At 44.2% G+C, this 18869-nt stretch overlaps 1 protein-coding gene across 1 annotated transcript in view; it reads right to left on the bottom strand.

The window, feature by feature from the left end:
- CAPN1 (calpain 1) overlaps nt 1-18869 on the bottom strand; it is an 88214-nt gene that overhangs the window by 8357 nt on the left and 60988 nt on the right. Inside the window, exons 11-17 of the mRNA XM_088480027.1 lie at nt 9253-9425; nt 8310-8321; nt 6305-6516; nt 5570-5609; nt 3220-3285; nt 2986-3043; nt 705-769 (exon numbers count right to left, since the gene is read on the bottom strand). Of these exons, the coding sequence (XP_088336153.1) occupies nt 705-769; nt 2986-3043; nt 3220-3285; nt 5570-5609; nt 6305-6516; nt 8310-8321; nt 9253-9425 (626 nt within the window). The remainder of the gene's footprint in view (nt 1-704; nt 770-2985; nt 3044-3219; nt 3286-5569; nt 5610-6304; nt 6517-8309; nt 8322-9252; nt 9426-18869) is intronic.

The following is an 18869-nucleotide window of genomic DNA, read 5'->3' as shown; positions in this document are numbered from 1 at the left end:
GTTAGTATGAAATTCTTGTTTGCGGATAATTTCAGCACATTTATATTTAAATGTATGAGTTTTGGGGATGGCTGAATCTTATGCTTATTGGCAGACACTACAGTGTTAGGTGGCAGCCGTGTGCAAATGAAGGTTATTCCACATGGCAGATTGGCTTAGCCAGGGATATTGTTTATTAACCAGGTACCAGGATAACACAGGGTTAATTGTAATGCAGCAGGTACAGGATGTAAGGATTCTCAATTTGCAGCTAGGAGCATGCCTTGTAATATGCCCAGTGGTGGTGGCACAGTGACTATTGAGGTCTCTGTAGGGCTCCCACACCTGGGACTACCCAGGGGCACGCCAAAGGAGAGAACGCGGTGAGAAGCCACACGTTGGAGGACGCGTCTCCGAGGAGAGCCGCTGGGTCCTAGTGCACAGTGGCTACTATAACCGGCAACAGAGGCAACGCAAAGTACGCCTCTAGCAATGCTCACCAAAATACACTGCAGTGATGGAGAGGCTACCACTAAGGGTAATTCCTATAACAATATCTGAGAAGTATTGCTACTATTTTGCATTAGCTTATTTTTTAAATGTAAGCAGCATTGGTTATCAAGCATTATTTTGAGAAGGAAGGAAAAAGGGTTTGGATCCAAAACGACGGTAATCGTAATAGCAACTAATGGACATTTGCTGTAATAATTGAGAACAAAGGATACATCCATAAGATTCACCATGCTGCGACAGGACTCCAAACTAAACCCTTTAGTGCGAAGGTCTTTATCTGCATTGAAACAAGAACAATAGTAAACCAATAGTAAAAAGAACTAGTACTTGATAGGAAACACTAAACCTAAGACATTAGATGTTATATTTTAGGAACATCCATAATTATGATGGCTCTGCTAATGATTGCAGCCTCACCTCTTCCCTGATCATCTCATCTTAAGCTGGGTACACACTTTTACGATTGCAGGCTGATCGGGTAAAACTGTCCTGATCAGCCGTGCAGTCTGTCCCCAGTGTGATCTCCTGTCAACTGCGTACACACTGTGCAGACATAGCACAGTGTGTACGGGCTTCTATGGGATTGAGAGGTTGAACCGACGAATATTAAACTGTACATAAGATGCGACCTCCCGATCCCGACCGTTGGAAGGGCGTTGAAAGACGTTTATCGGCTAACGCTCCTGCATCGGGACAGGATACAGGGTACACACCTATACAATGCAATGGCTGTTCTCTTGATATTGGATGAACGGCCCGATGATTGTATAGGTATGTACCCAGCTTTACTCTCACATTCAGAATTTCTCCCAGGCTGCTCCTAAACTCTTTAATGCTTTCCCTCACTCCAGTACATTCATCCAGCCTCCCAGCGTGCTTTTAAAACTAATTTTACCACCCCTCCTCCTACAATCTTCACATATTGTGTCCACTCTTATCCCTCTCCCCTTTTATTTTTTGTATGCATCCTCTGTGGTCCATACATTCGGGGCACATTTCAAATTTGCGGCTACTCCTCAAAAACACACATAATAATTAATAAATATGCTCCTTAGCCTTTCCTCCGTATACCCAAAGCTGAATTATAAGCTGGACTTCAAGAGTGCTAGTCCCCTGGACCCCTACTAATTAGTGTGCTAATGCCATACAGAACATGCCGCCATTCCCTAGATACATCAGTGCTGTGTGTGATATTTATAGAATGATGCATGCCCACTGCATGACACTCTGGGAAGGTCGGAAAGTATGAACTGATAGCAGCCTGTATAGTGTTTGCCAAACTTGTACATTTATTGGCTGCATAAGAGCATAGATCTGGGCATGCGAATGGCTCCATACTTGTCCTCAGGCTTGCCTACCCTACCGATTTGGCCAGGAACCTCCCAAATATTGGGTGCCGCTCCCAGTCCCCCGGAAAGGCAGACAATCCTCCCGGCGGCCGCCGACCCTCCCGTCCGCCCCCAGAGTAAATAGAGAGATCCCCGCAGCAGGGGGGTCAGGTGAAGCGATTTGCGCTGAATCACGTCATCGTGGCCCCGCCCCCTGCTTTACAACGTCGTTTATTCCGGCATTGTGAAGAGGGGGCGGGGCCGCAATGACGCAATCTCGCAGTCCCGCCCCCAAAACGTCACTATCGTCCGGCCACACCCCCTGCTGTAAGCTGACATTCAGCTCCCTCCCGGAAGAAGGGAGCTTAATGCCGGCAAGTATGGTTGTCCTACTTAATAAGTGGTTGGCTAAAGGTGCTCATCCACTAGCAGACATGAAAACGACTGCACGATTACGACATTGTAATCGTGCAGTCGTTAGTCAGTCTGATGAGCCTGCACTGATCGAGTAGTCGTTTAGTGCAGGCTCATCAATCATCTGCAAACATGCTCAACCTGACGTTAACATCAGGTTGACCAGCATGTTTGCACGATGATAGATGTCTAAACCACCAGCGGGCACGAGCATCGCTGGTCGTTTTTGCAAACGATTTATGAACGATTGTTATCGTTCAACCTAATCGTCTAGTGAATGGGCACCTTTAGTGTGTTTAAGAGAATGATGTTTTAGTGGCATGAACCCCCGCTTGTCCGGAAACCCTTACAAATCTTAATCCACTCCTGAGTTTGTTTATTAGGTATCTCTAAGGAAAATAGGAACTTTTTATTAATTTCTTGAGAAATATTGCAGGAGATGGCCACTGGTGCAGATACTTATTTCTAGGGATATAATGATGGCAAGCCGCAACCAGGAATACATCTGACTATCATAATATTAAATATTTATAGGATAGGACTACACAACCTAATCTAGTTAATTAACTTATAATAGTAGCAATACAAATGGTACCCTAAAATTGCTCCATGGCTCTAAGGGGCTTGCTGTATATCCCAGTGAATTTGGGTAGATGATCAGGGCCGTAACTAGGGTGGTGCGACATGTGCCATTGTTTAAGAACTGCCCAGGACCTATTTTAAATAGCCAACACGAAACATACATACTTACGTTTGGATATAATTTTGTTTAATATGGTCTGTAGTTCCTGCACACTAACTTCCATATCCTGCACAAAAAGAAGAGAAATCAGTAGCTATAGTCACCTTCTCCAACATAAACAAGGTTACTTATTCAGACATAAGTGTACAGTTAAAGGAGGAAACATAAAACACAATGTTTTTAATCCACACACACACACACATATATATATTTAATGCAATAAATGTTATATAATAATCTTACCGCTCCAGCAAGCTGTCTGAAAAGGGTCTTAAATGCTTCATCAATCTGTCCTTCAGACAATGCTTCCTGTAATCACAGAGAAATATACAAGGATATAAAATGCAAACTCCTATACATGTACATAGCCACACATACAATTATTCTTATGCCATGATTCATGCATTTTGTGGAATAAGAACCACATGAAAACATGATTTTGTTTTCCACTGAAAGTAAAGTCTTCCTTAACCAGGCCACATTTTACTATATCCTAAAATGACGGCCATACTTGTGATTACATGCAAGATAGTTCTACAAATTAAGTGTGAAATTGTGCCTTTCGCTAATAAGAAACATTTTAAACAGGGGTTACAGAACCCACTGATTGCAGAGACACCGTGTCTAATTGAGTTTTATCTCGCTGTCCATTTGTGGTTACTGTTGGTGAATACATTGGAGGAGCCTAGAGTGAGCTCCAAACACCAGTACAAAAACATAAGTGAAACTGCATGTCCAAGTGCTTTTCCATTCACAGGTTTTACCTGCATGAACGCAAATAAAATAAACCACAAATAGCAGTGCCATTTGGTATCACGCCAAAGAGTCTGCATCTGCCACTACTTCAAATTCCTACTTATGACGCCACCAAAGGCGATCTGTTCTGGTCACCACATAATGGATTAGACCCTGCTTACCTGCTACATTATTTATAAATAGACAATAAAAACAAAAAAGTGTTATTAATAACAGTATACACAACACAGTTTCAGTTACGCGACAACTCGCTTACTATATGTTGCAAAGTTATTAATCCATATATATTGGGAAAAAAAGATTATTTTCATACTTTGAAAGGGTGAGACTAAGAAGGAGATCAGGCCAAGCAATTGGAGAACCTTCTCTGTAAATACACGTAAAGGAGATTGTACGTATGGTGTTGGGTACTCGGTGCTGAGTTGCAAACTCAAAGTGTTGTCCTCATATCCTAAATTTGCCACCTTGCTCACCCCAGAACCGGTGGTAATTATTGGTGGCATAGTGTAAAGTCGGCTTGTCCCCACCACACTTATAACTTCCTCAATGGTGTTCAGTGCAAACAGGGACTCTGGGTGCTATTAGATTGTTTTCATATTTATTCAAATGTTGTTAAACCCAACGCAGTTGGTAACTATTCTAATACACCTGTAAAAGCTTTGTTTTTTTTCTATGCTGTTCTTTAACCCCTTATTTCCTTTTAACCGTGAAATTCAAAAATAAAAACAGAAAATACTGATGAGCATATAGCTGGTGTTAATTCAGTGTGTTTAACCACTTCTACCACTTTGAAAGATGTAAATAGATGCATCTATTAAGGAGGCATAACAATGGTTTCTCATTTCCGTGCATTTTATTCCACTGTAAAAGCAAATAATTCACTATATAGGCAAGTGTGCCCCCTGCTGTTCATGTGTTGAAATATCAGTTCCAGTAAGAACTGTCCTCTTGAGCTCTTAGAACCTGGTGTGTGGTGTTTGTGTCACTCTCTAAATACAGTGTATACTAAATAGAGGTACAATTCCTACCTACACCGCAGGGTAGCTGCTTTGCAGTATTGGAGCCCATTTTTTTTAGACAAGTCAATTTTTGAGACATTAAAAACTCTTTGCCTAATATTGCAGTTTACATTGCATCCTAAAATGTATCTTTAATTATACATGATACATCCCACCATGATTTTCCATGTTCTCAATGAACTAGTAATATTAAATATCCATTTTCATATGTACATAATACATGAGTCAAACACTGAACCAACCTCATTATAGTCTTGTTTCTGTGAGCCAGACTCAATTCTTCAAGCCCCAGAAAGAGTGTAGGATATCAGAGTGGGGCACAGCAGGGTAACATGGGGGTGTAGGTGACAGAAGGTAGGGTGTGGTTAGGTGGCCAGGGTTGGGCTCAGGGGCGTATCTATAATGGGTGCAGGGTGTGCGGTGCACACGGGCCCCTGGGTACAGGGGGGGCCCGCACCGCACACCCTGCATCCATATTATCTAATACTTACCTCTCCGAGGTCCAACGTCGGGTGTCTCAGCCCTGCACGAAACGCCGGAAAATGGCCACCGCTGCCATTTTCCCGGGGTTTGGCGCATGCGCAGTGAGAAAATCGCCAGGAAAATGGCTAGTGCCCAGAGCCTACTGATGCTGTGGTTGGAGGTCAGAAGCATCAGTCTGCTGCCGGCCGCCAGGGAGAGAAGAGGGGGCCCTGGACGGGGAATGAATATGGGCCCCCTCCTTTCTTAATATGCCCCTGGTTGGGCTTTAGTTAGTTTTAATTTTATTTTTTTTTCAAATAATGGGAAGTGTGATGATACATAGATTTGGAACTCACCTCAGTGGGTAGGTTGGCAGTTATTGGATCATCCATTTCCCTATAAAAGGAAGAAAAAGGAAGAAATATGTATAGGGTTACATTGCTTTTCAGTAAACATAAGGTGCTAAAGAATCTACTGCTGCTATTAATGCGCTTAAGGAGCTGTACAAATAAATTCTGAATGGCGCAACACAGCCAGTTACATCCATATATATTCCTCAAATCCCACAGAAGTACATAGGAAAACTAGCGATGTTGGGGTACTGTATATGGCCGATATGTGTGCAGCCAAACGTCATGGTGATTTTCGGTGACACATATCACTTAACTGAATCAGCCCCTAATATTCTCTTCACTAAACTCTATAGATTCAGAGATCTGAGGCAAGGAAATAGAACCTGCAATGCTATATAACATTCCAAGGGGGTAATTCAATCAACGGCGATGGCCTCAAAACTCCTGAGGAACGGTCAGGACAGTGTCGCCTAGCGGCCACCAACACCGCACATTTTACCTTGCAAGGAATAGTATGCATTGTAGACTTAAGGATATATCGACTATAATTCTAAAGTTACGGAACTCCTATTTTCTCAAATATCTTTCCACAATAAATAAAAAATGAATCACAAATATAAAAAATCATTTAAACCTGCAGAATAAAATAGAATGATCTTGTAATCAAAGCCCCTTATATTTTGTTTTCTTTCACTTCTATATTCTATGAAACTACCCCTTTTTCCTACTGACACTTACACAGTTCCGTGACGATTTTCTGAGAAGACTCTTAGGACAAAATCTCCCTCCACATTAGGTTCAAAGGTGGAAGGTACCACTATGTATTCCCCGGGGGGAAGCTTGTGTCGGGTGCTGACTTCTCTCAGGTTAATGAACTGCTCAGAACGTGCACGTGAAGAGTTTGCTAAAAAGAACTCGCGCTTAAGGTGCACAGCGGACTGGCCCAACAGCTAGTAACACAGGGAAAATAACATGTCACTATAAAACATGAAAATAAAGATAATAGAGAGTGATATTAAATAGGATAATGATACCTTATATAAAGGAAAATAAAAGAAAAATTAGAATTAGAAATTATGCAAAGAAATATAATAGGTAACATTATTAGCAAGAGAGGTAGAAACACTGGACTTGTTCAACTCATGCAAACTACACTGGAACACATTTGTATAATAAAGGGGATGTCCATTTATATGCAATTGTAACTTCCCCATTCCCCAGTTCCTTAGCCTGGTCAGTGAGGGTTCTTCCCTTGATAGCTGAAAGAGGAAAACATGTAATATATCTAGTATATGAATTCTTCCCTGTATTAATGAACCTGTTCATCTTTGTTAACCTCGGAATACATGCGGGAGACCGAAAGCGGCATCCTGACATTATCCTAACCCTCCCCCCTTCACCCCCTAACCCTAATCCTCCCTGGCAGAGCTTTAACCTAACCCTCCCACCTGTATATAATAATGTATATAACACATGTAACATTGACAAGGAAGATGGGACCCCTCCGCTCTGGATCCCAAAGCAGCTGCACCCCCTGTACCTATGGTAGTTACGCCCATGCTTTCTACTGCAAACAAAGCCGCCATCTTTCCACATGGATTACAGTGATACCCTGCTCATTGATAAAACAAGGACTGCAATACATAAGGCAATATATCCTTCTTTACTTGTTTATTCCTTCACTTGGCAATAAACCTGATTACAATGGTATGGCGGTGATACTGGGTCCTTCACCATCCTGGACTGGAGTATCAGAAGACTTTATAGAACTTTTCTCCTGAAGGGTCATCTACAATTTGCATCTTCACATTTATTCTGGGCAGCACTTTCCCAATTAATCTAAGAATACCCTAAACCAGGGGTCTTCAACCTTGGCCCTCCAGCTGCTGTAGAACTACACATTCCAGCATGCACTGCCACCTTTTTGATATAACAGCATACTAAAACTATGGCAGTGCATGCTGGGATGTGTAGTTCCACAGCAGCTGGAGGGCCAAGGTTGAAGACCCCTGAGGGCCTAAACAGTCTTTGAGGAAGTTCTCAGTAGTTAAAATAATAAAAACTAGACATCTCTATGAATAAGGGGGATACGTTCAATATACCAACAGTGTGGATTCCGGCGGTCAGAATGCGGACACCGATATCCCGACACTTATTGGAATACTGGCGCCAGCATCCTGAAGGTAAGTAATGGGGTTGGGTTAGGGGTAAGGTACTAGGGGAGGGTTAGGGTGCAGGGAGGGGGATGTTAGTGTTAGGCACCGGGGAGGGAGGGTTAGGTTAGGATACTTACCTATACCTACAGCCGTCAGGTTGGTAAACTAGTTGGGATGCTGGCGTCAGGATTCTGACCGTCGGGATACCATAGCCAACCCGAATAAGGAATTGTTGGTTTTACAAACTAAAAAATACCATTTGAAATGTTTTCATTTTTTTCCACACTATAAAATATCTGTATCTGAGGACAGCAGCCAATAAGTGACAGATAATAAACTTAAACGGTCAGGAACTGAAACAAGTCATTGTTCTGAAACAAACGTTTGTTTTAAAATAAATTATTGATTCAGGAGACAGGAACAATTAAACTTAAGTGTAAAAGGAAGTTGTGTGAGCTTAACTACCCCGATGTAAGAGAGGTTTACAATAAGAATACACAAGTCTTATTAAGTGGAATATTAGCGTCTGAGCTGTGAGATAACACACAAATGGTCTTCTGTCAGAGATCTATACGCGGACTACGTACCTCCCTTGGGACCTGCAGAAACACAAAACACAGATATACAAAATCACTAAAAGAATCCATACTGTGACCCTATTAACTACTAAACAGGAACAACATAGCTAGATGCTGTATTAATTGGAGGGTCTAATTTTTTGCAAAAGCCTATGATTGTATATCATGTATCAGTCTTAGTAGTACGAAGTGTGTTCCCTGTACAAGCCTAGAAGTAAAGCGCTTTGTTTCCCATTCTAACTGACATAAGACATTTGGGGGTCTGATTTATCAACAAGTTTCATCACTCACAACGAGTGATAAAACTCGCTGCATATGATAAACGGCGGTGCTCTAGCCAATCAGCTCACAACTGTCATTTTTCAAATAGATGACAGTTGGGAGCTGATTGGCTGGCGCACCATTTATCATATGCAGCGAGTTTTGTCACTCGCTGTGAGTAATAAAACTTGTTGATGAATCAGGCCCATTTGTGCTTTGTATTTTACATTATCCTGACACAGTCTCACTATTGAGGCTTATGAATTACAGATATGCACCTATGTTTATAAAACTGGAAGGACCCCCGCTTTTTATACATAAAGCATCATTCCCAGGTAGGGTGCAGTTCAGCCTAACCTAGGTGTTCCGTGATTAGTCCTACAGCTCCCAGCCAAAAACTGGGGACTGTGACACTGCGGAAGTGGGAGCTGTGATCACTGTGATATCACGGAGACTGCAGCTTCTGATTGGTCCTGCTGCTCACGCCCCTCACCCACAGATGTAAGGCCCATGGATATCTGGGAATGCATTATTAATATGGCAGGATCTCTATTCCTTACTCTAGAGAAGCAATTATTCTCCTAATCTCTCACTGTGCAGATGCCAGATTATTTATACATAGTAGTTACCTAGAACTAGCCATCTCTGTATCCCACTTACTATCTTACTGATTGCTGGACCTATCGTGTACCTCATATACGGCAAAGCCAATCGTCTCCATGTCCTTCCCAAATCGTTTCTCCTTTCGTCGATTTTTCTGCATTAGGGCAAGGAGGAAGGTGCAGCCCTTCTCTGAGCCATAGTCGTCATCCTCATCTTCATCTTCCAACTTAATTTTGAACTGCGGGTTTATCCAGAATGTGGCTGTGTATAGCAAACAGTGTTAAAAAGCAAGTTATCTGCCTTTATGACACATCACATTATGTGCGCTGTCTTGGAGTTATCCTGGACTCCTCCCTCTCCTTCAAACCACATATCCAGAATCTCTCACAGTCCTGTCATTTTCATCTTAAAAATATTTCCAAGATTAGACCCTTTCTCACCCAGGATGCCACTAAAACCCTCATACACTCACTGGTCATCTCCAGATTGGACTACTGTAACCTCCTCCTATCTGGCCTCCAAAACTCCCTTCTCTCCCCTCTCCAGTCTGTCCTCAATGCTGCTGCTCGGCTCATCTTCCTCTCAAAACGCTCTGCATCTGCCTCCCCTCTCCTACAAGCCTTCCACTGGCTCCCCTTCCCTTTTAGAACCCAATTTAAGATTCTCACACTCACTTACAAAGCTCTCAGCCATTCCTCTCCCATTTACATCTCTGATCTCATCTCCCTTCACTCTCATGTCCGCCCTCTTCGTTCAACAAATGCACGCTGCCTCTCATGCCAACTGATTACTTTCTCCCACTCCCGCCTCCATGATTTTGCCCGCGCTGCTCCCCACCTTTGGAACTCTCTCCCGCTTCCCATCAGACTCTCCACCTCTCTTCAATCCTTCAAACGGGCTCTCAAGACCCACTATTTCATCAAAGCCTTCCAGCTCTCATCTTAACTTGCTGCTACATACTCCTTCCTCCCTGCCTACCCCATCTGTGTCACACCTGTTTGTCTGTCCTTCCCCTTTAGAATATAAGCTCCTATGAGCAGGGCCCTCTACCCTCTTGTGCTTCTCCTTACTCTACCTTCATCTACTTCTTACTCTCTACCAGGGCACCTAACATTTGGTTGCTTTGCATTGTTGCTTATCTGGGTGTTATGGTCGCGAATGTGCAATGTATATTATCCATGTCCTGTATTGTACTGTACTGTAAGTCACAGTAAATCAACCTGTTTACGTACTTTGTAAGGCGCTGCGGAACACTTGTGGTGCCATATAAACGATAATCATAATAATAATGTATTTCCCCAAAATACATATTCTCTGCATGCCATACACGTTAGAGGGAGGAGTTTTTTTAATATATAATATTGTTGTAGAATGAGGCTAGGTGGCGCTAGTGAGCCACTGTTTTTGTGTTGTAATGGAGGGATCCGCCCCCACACAAGTTTAAATAGGATTATGACCACACCTATGGGCCATACTTGCCAACACACCCTGATCGTCAGAGAGACTCCCTGAGATAGTAGCAATATCCCTGTCTCCCTGAAGAGTCTAGGGGGTAAATTTACTAAGCATCGAGTTTGGGTGAGATTACAATCGCACGTCAGTTTAGGCATGTTTTCCAACTCAGAAATTTACTAATGACAAACTGGAGTGAGTATGGAAGAGAGTTCTCTTTTCACTGTTAAAACTCGTGTGAGATAGCAAACTCGAAATAACTCACCATTGGCCAAACTAGGAAGTACTTTTCATGAAAAAGATGCAACTCGGGAATTTACGAAGATTCGAGTTTACAATCTCGGGTGAGATTGTAGCAAACTCACTGATAAATTGAAGTTTCAAATAGACCTCCTCCTGAGCTGCGAGTTTGCCAGACACATACACAGGGGCGGATTGGGCCGCCGGGAAACCAGGACAGTTCCCGCTTTGCCACCACCTCTCAGTAGTTTACACAGGGCCGGGCCATTTAATATTATAGCTGCTGTGAACGGAGCTCAGCTCTGCTCAGGCAGCTTTGGGAGCTTCTGCGCATGCGCAGAAATTAATTCTCCTGTCAGTTTAGGGGCGGGTGCTTAATACGGCAGCGCCGCAGCTGGAGCACAGACTCTAGTATAGGGAGAGAGAGAGAGAGAGAGTCATGCCGGCCGGGACACCTGGATGAGGACAGCGCGGGCTGCACGGAAGGAAGAGGCTCCAACCAAGTACAGTAATAGGAGGTAAGGAGCTCAGGGAAACGGCTGCAGCCAGTCTTACCAGGGCTTAGGAGGAGATCCCCGTCCTCCAGCCAGCCGCTGGTAGTTGGAAGTTGGAATCTGGAGGGGGAGGGAAGGGGCAGCAGTGCTGCACAGGGCGCAGTGCACTGCCGTCCTCCTACAGACCGGACCTGTACAGGGTGATGACATCCCCGGGGCCGGCACTGCCAGGGCTGGAGCATTGAACTCACTGAGCAATGCTGTATACAGGTCAGTGTGTGGCTAATAGCAGAGCTTCAGGGGAAGGGTAAAATTAGGTCTTTGTAACTGTCCTGTCACTATGCCTTGTTGGTTGTATTGTTGTAAGCACTTGAAGGCTGTGGGGCAGTGTGTGTAGCTGTGGGGGCCATGTGTGTGTGTCTGTGCGACCATGGGGCAGTGTGTGTATGTGTGTGGCTATGGGGGGCATGTGTGTGTATGTGTGTGTGCAGCTATGGGGTAGTGTGGGGACAGTGGGGGACAGTGTGTGTGTGTGTGTGTGTGCGGCTATGGGGACAGTGTGTGTGTGTGTGGCTATGGGGCAGTGTGTGTGTGCGCGGCTATGGGGGGCATTTGTGTGTGTATGTGTGTGGCTATGGGGGCCGTGTGTGTGTGTCTGCGGCTATGGGGCAGTGTGTGTGTGTGGCTATGGGGACAGTGTGTGTGTGTGCGGCTATGGGGACAGTGTGTGTGTGTGTGCGGCTATGGGGCAGTGTGTATGTGCGGCTATGGGGCAGTGTGTATGTGCGGCTATGGGGCTGTATGTATGTGTAAAATTGTATGCAGTTGAGGGAGTGAAGCCCCAAACTGATACCTTCCTTAAGGCCCCATGAGTTCTAAATCCATGTCTGCTCTGTATTATCCATATTGGCTGTGTACCTCCCTGCATACCCCTGAGCTGAAGAGACAGAAGATAACTAGTTAGCTTCACAATTGTGTGCCAGTCATGTTTCTCTCCCAGGACTCCTCTGATACTCTGCGGGGCATGGCCTTCTAGGGGTGATGGGGAAAAGAGAGGCGAGGGGTCCACAGCTGCACTCTGGACTGAAAGTGAAATCCAATCCCCCCACATACCCTGACAAATGAGGAGCTACTCAAACTGGGCATTACAGTTCATCTAATGTTTAGGCATTACTGACTCACATTACTGAGGAAACGGGTTCAATTCCTGCCACGGCACTAACTGTGTGGAGTATGTATATTCTCCCTGTATGTGCGTTGGTTTCCTTTGGGCACTCCCACTATTTATGTGCATGTGGTAGGGAATATAGCGTGTAAGCTACACTGGGACAGAGACTGATGTGAAAGTGCTGCAGTATATGTTTGCTCAGTATAATTAACTGGTAGTAATAATAATACCGACCCTTCCCTCCCACACTGAACCTTTCTCCCCTCCAAGCTAGCCATCCTTTGCATACTAGTCCATTCTGGCTTATATCACAGTCAGAAGTGTTTCAACCCTCAAACCGCTTTGGAACTTCTGCATTATAACCACCTCCAAATCCCCAGCCTTCGCTAAGGTGATCTGTGCAAGATTATCTAATATTCTGTACACTGCAGTGTATGAGGAGAGTTGAAATAAACCACACAGATATGGAGAATAGGCTTGATGAAGCCACAATCGGAGGGCTACAAATTAACCTAATAACGCCAAAATAAACAAAAGCCTGTGGCAAGAAAAACAGTAAAAAAAAATTAATCTAACGTTTCCCAGGTCACTGACACACTAAACTATTTAGTAGACTACACTGGATACTATTGAAATGAGCTATGGCTCCTTTATAAATGACTATCCTGTATGCACCTATCTCCCCTGTTTCTATCCAGCAGTCTGTAACGGAAGTACTGCACTGCTACGTGTCAAGTGATGCAAAGGATGTGTAGGTGACGGGAGATAAATAATGACAGAACTAGTTGGGGAAATTGGGCCAATTTTTAAATCAAGTTGCAGCTAAATAATGTTGGGGCTAGTCAGGAGAGAAAGTCCAAAAGTCTTCATCTTTCAAGAAGAAAGACTCCACCTTCTAAATAGACCACGCCCCCCCATTTTAGGGCTGCTTCCAAAAACTTTCCCGGGCTGGTTTTCAATCCCAATCCGCCCCTGCACATACACAGAGATCAGTGTGATTTGTGTATGTTTCTGCCTGTATACCTAATGTAATGTTTTTGTTTTTTAAATGACGTAGGGTCCCTCCCAAAAGCCATAACCAGCCCCGGACTTGCCAGCCAGTCCTGGTTCCAAAAATTACAGGGAACAAAACGAGTAGGGTTACACCGTAATTTAGGAACCAGCACCAGGCTGCAGGGCCAGTCCTGGCTTTAAATATAGGGGGGGGGGAAATGCATAGGGGTCCCCCTATATTTAAAAACAGCACTGGACCCAAACGGACTGGGGTGTATCGCCACTGCCAGGAGACCCAATTACCGGGTCTCTAGGGCCAAAGCATTCTCACCCCAAGCTGGTCAGGCCAAGCTGGGGATCTCAGGGGAGGTGGGGACCCCCACAAGAAAGGGTTAAATAAAGCCAATACACACAGACACCTTAGATAGTACAAGTTTATTACACACATACATCAATCACACATACTTACCTGTACCAGCCGGTCTGTCCTCTTCTCCAATGTAGAGATCCATGTGGAATGACCTGCAAAAAATATCGTATACTCACCTCCATCCTGGTGCTGCTCTCCGTAGCATCCAGGGTCTTGGCAAAATAGGTCCCCAAGTCATTTTTTTATATATTTTAACCCATTTTTTACAGGTACAACACAAGCAGCCATCACGTATCTCACGGATATGTGCAGGCTGCATGTTCGGGTGAGTTTGGCAGAGAGAAAACACTGCAATCTCGGGTGAGTAATCTCATCTAAACTCGCAACTAGGGGGAGAAATCTCGATCTACTTCACCATCGGAAAACTCACTTTCAGCTATACTCACTTCTTAGTAAATTTGCGAGTTGAATACGGAAAACTCACCTGAGTTTCGGCGTAGTAAAGAGCGTTTAAAAAACCAAAACTCGACCAAACACGATTCTTAGTAAATGTACCCCTAGCAATCTCCCCGATTGTACCTTACCCCCATTAGGTAGCTGTTATATACTTGGAAAAAAATAAATTAGAGACATATACATTCAAATGGGATCATCAGTGCCATTTACCTGCATTGGCACAATGATCCCTATGGCTACATGCTTTTCATATAAGGTTTCCCGCGACCACTTATATGGAACTCCATATAAAACACAATAGAATATCAGTGTGTTTTCATCACCAAGTAGATCTTACTAACTGCTTTGGGGCACATTTACATTTGGATGTAAGTACACGCCTCTCAGATGTAGCAGTACACGCCTACTTTACTGCAGCGCTCAAAGGTGCTGCTTTCACAGTATCCCTGAAATGTTTTTTCAAAAGTAGGCAATTATGCTATGGGCTGCCAAGAAGATATGGCCCAGGTGAAGCTGAGGCAGCCAGGATAAAAAGTCAGAGGCAAGAAGCAGGCGGACTTTGAGGCCTGTGTGAAGTGAAATCAAGATATTTCTCTGCCTATTTGATGAAAATATTAACGGACACTCCTTCATTTTAAAAATCAGCACCAACAGCCATCTAGTGGAATTTTCCAAGGGATGTAAACTTGGGTCCTTAGCTTTCAAGCAAGCATAGTGCACAGAACTGATACTATTGCAAGTATTCCAAAGCACCTATGAATCTCGTCCCACAATAGGGAACGTTTACAACACTGGCTGGGATACAGTGATGTGCGGTCAGCCTTCCCTGTCATACTTCAATATATTCCAGAGCTTTAACTATAAAAAAAAACAGGATTTTGGTACTTACCGATAAATCCCTTTCTCCGATTCCACAGGGGACACTGGAGTTCAAGACAGTGGGGTATAGACGGTGGTAGAGCAGAGCCTGGCACTTTAAATAATCTAGAAGTGTGACTGGTTCCTCCCCCTCTATGCCCCATCAGCCCCAGTTTAAGAACTGAGCCCGAGAGGAGACGGAGGACAACAGAAAAACGAGGAAAAGGAGAAGACCACAGAACGGAACAAGACCGAATGAAGGAGAACAAAGGAACCCATTGCAGGGAACCCATGCAGTCACACAACTATAGAAACCAACCAAAACGGCAGGTACGCAGCGCTGGGCGGGCGTCCAGTGTCCCCTGTGGAATCGGAGAAAGGGATTTATCGGTAAGTACCAAAATCCTGTTTTCTCCTTCATCCACTAGGGGACACTGGAGTTCAAGACAGTGGGGATGTCCCAAAGCCAACCTCCCGGGTGGGAAGCGCGGAGAACTTGCTGACCCCTCGACCAAACCAAAACAGGGACCGCCAAGAACCATAGGCCCAGCGGAAGCTGAGGATTAAGTGTCGTAGAGCACAGGAGATAAATACCACTCCTCACTAAACAGTCATAGAAACTTCCATAACGTACAGGTTAAGTCAAAAGGAACAGAACGGCTGGCGAGAGAACAAGGACAGTTGAGAAACGTCAGAACCAGTTATCTCAACTGAAATAGACCAAACCGGACCGTTGGTAGCCGAGAGCACCAACAAGAATCCATAGAAGGGCCGTAAACGAGAACAAACTCGAGAACCGTATTAGAGGCTAAACAGTAAGCTGCAACAGGTGCAGACAGCAGAATCCCAGCACAGCTGGACATAATCGTATATACAGAAGTATAACAATATCAATATACAGAGCTAAACTTGTCCACAGACTCCTAACAGAGTATGCAGGGAGTCAATAGACTAGACCGAACAGTCGCCCTGAACCATCCTTGAGGTCCACCTACAACAAAGTTGTTAACCAGCGGAAAGGTTAGGCCATAGAAGTCTCCAAAGAGTGGAGATCCCACTGGGCATGAGCCCTAGGCGAAATAGAGAGGATTGAGACCACAAGACCCTTCAGAGGGTCAGACAGCAGTACATCCCATTCTGAAAACAGGGATAAAACAGCAACTGAAACGCTGCCGCTAAAAAGAAAAACAACTTCCAGCATGATGGAAGTGCCTAGTCAGTACCAACTGCTGGCCCAAACCCTACCAGTAAAAGAGCACGAATGCAACAGTCAACCAGGAAGAGCTACCAATATAGGGAAGCATCCAGTCAGCAAGGCTAGAGCACTAGGACAACCATGAAGGTACCCATCAGGTACATGTCAGTGTGATCAAATATCAACAGCTATAGAACAGAAAACCCAACCAGGCCCCCTGCGTGGAACATAGTGACTGTTACACATCTATGTAAAGACGTGCACTAGCCCATAGGTGCGCCTCGGTCCATAACCCCAACAGATTCTAGTAGATAGTGTCACTAATCCAATGTTGTAACGATGCACCCACACACCAGGAAAACTCTAAAGTGTAGAGCCAACTGATTAAAAGAGTGGATGGCTGCTAGGACAGCAGCTAGGGTGCATAAGGGTGAATAACACTATGTATGTCAGGTTGCATGAAATAGGAGCATCTTCCTAGGCCTTAGTGTGGTATGCTCTTACCTGTGAGCGACCAAAAGCCCTCTGGACGCTATGTAGAATGTCACTGACCTTTACCATCACACAGCAACCTGCCACGTTAGGAAGAGAGAGTAGCTTCAGTGGGCCAAGACCAATGCTCTACAGCACGGACATCCATCTGGAGATGTGCAGTATAAAATACTGTGGAAACTAGCAAAATGTTAGTGGAGACAAGAAGATCGTAGAACAGGACTCTATACTTGAGCCTGTTCCATAAGAGATGTGTATCTGTATAGTCGTGTTTAGACTATACATATACCCCTAAAACGATCTGCTAGTGTAAGTACCCTTACAGAAATATTTATAATGGTGAAGTGCGTATTATGCCCACCAATCTAATACCACCCAGGCATGACACTCTTATATCGGCAGGTGGCTCTAGGCCTTCATGATATGAAGTGTACACAAGGGCCCCTTAGAGTCTAATTTTATTGAGATATGTGACAATAATATGGAGTACCAGAATTGATATTGAGAAGTGTACCTGTACTTAAGGGTACCTGTACTTAGACATAGAACGCGTTTGTCATCCCAAGTATTCATACAAGGAACGCATTTGTCATACCAAGTATTCATACAAGGAATGGGTGTCTAATAAGTCTTCTACCAAGTGCATCATTGTAAATAATAATGGGTCCTCCGAACGGGGCGCTGTAGATATAGACTAACGGGAACCGAACTATAACCCCAGGAGGGTGTAAGTACGTATCTTTATATACATGTGTGGACATACACGAAGGCCCCAGAAAATGTATAGGGTCCATACTGGAAGCAATGCCTAAGACTATCACTATGTAAGCCGCATCACATGACTAGTTTATAGAGCACCATATAATATGTATGGATCTAGCCTACAGCTTCTGGGAAGCCCAGGCGGCATACGCATGCGTGTAATTATAGGTAAACCTAATGATTGTGGAATTATAGGCATACCTACACACATATATATATATATATATGTATATGAATATGTACACACACACACACACACACACACACACCTCAAACCCCAGGGAGAGAGTGTGTAAAGCGGAGTTATTGTACCAACAACCGCATCAAGAGAGTCAGCCTCCAATCGCAGCCTCCTTCTATCAATATGCTAGGTATCAGACAAAACAGATAAGAACAGATCTTACCTCTGCTCTTATGGTAAGGTTAAGAAGCGATATCTACATATGGATACGCGTACCTCATACAATCATATATTATACACACATATATATATATATATATATATATATATATATATATATACACACACATATATACATATACACATACACATACATACACGCACGCGGCTTGCCTCCACTCAGAGAGACTGCTCATGTGCCGCATGTGGCCGTCATTCTGCTACTGCGTAGGGGCAGGATATTTTAGCAGCGTGCTGTCCCAGACTGGTTTTACGATTCTGGGACCCTTCTGTTACTGGTGTACTCGCCTTATCAGGTGGGCCATTTTATCTCCAGATGAACCCGTTTTTGAAGTGGGAATCAAAAAGACGACCTCAATGCTGTGAGGCAGTAATGCCACCGCACTAGCCGTGCATCACTAACTTCTTCTTGTATGTGCCACCGAATGGAGCACAGAAGATATAAATCTATACAGATGCAATACCCTCTAAGGTAAGCAGAGAAAGCTGGTGAAAAAGGTTTTAAGATCAGCCTTAAATGTAGTATATGGGTTTCCACATATATACATGGGAAGAGTACTGCCCCTCTCAAAGGCGAGCCAATGTGAGGCATAAGCCTGGGGAAGGGACGCAAAAAAGAGCTAACCCTGAGTGAAGGGTATGCTATAACCATAAGTGCTAACCGTGGCGCCAGAACAGCGGCTAATACTATACATTTAGGCAAGGTAGTTAGTATACCATGAGGTAGCTCAGACTTTAGATGAAGCAAGGCACCCTTTGTGATAGATGCGGTGAGGCAGTTCCAAGGGGAAGTCTGACAGGGGT

This window comes from Taudactylus pleione, unplaced genomic scaffold (genome assembly GCF_031769625.1).
Source record: "Taudactylus pleione unplaced genomic scaffold, aTauple2 ptg000250l, whole genome shotgun sequence".
In the NCBI taxonomy this organism is placed as follows: Eukaryota; Metazoa; Chordata; class Amphibia; order Anura; family Myobatrachidae; genus Taudactylus; species Taudactylus pleione.
The sequence above is the reverse complement of the archived record's forward strand: the minus strand, read 5'-3'. Positions and strand labels throughout refer to the sequence as shown.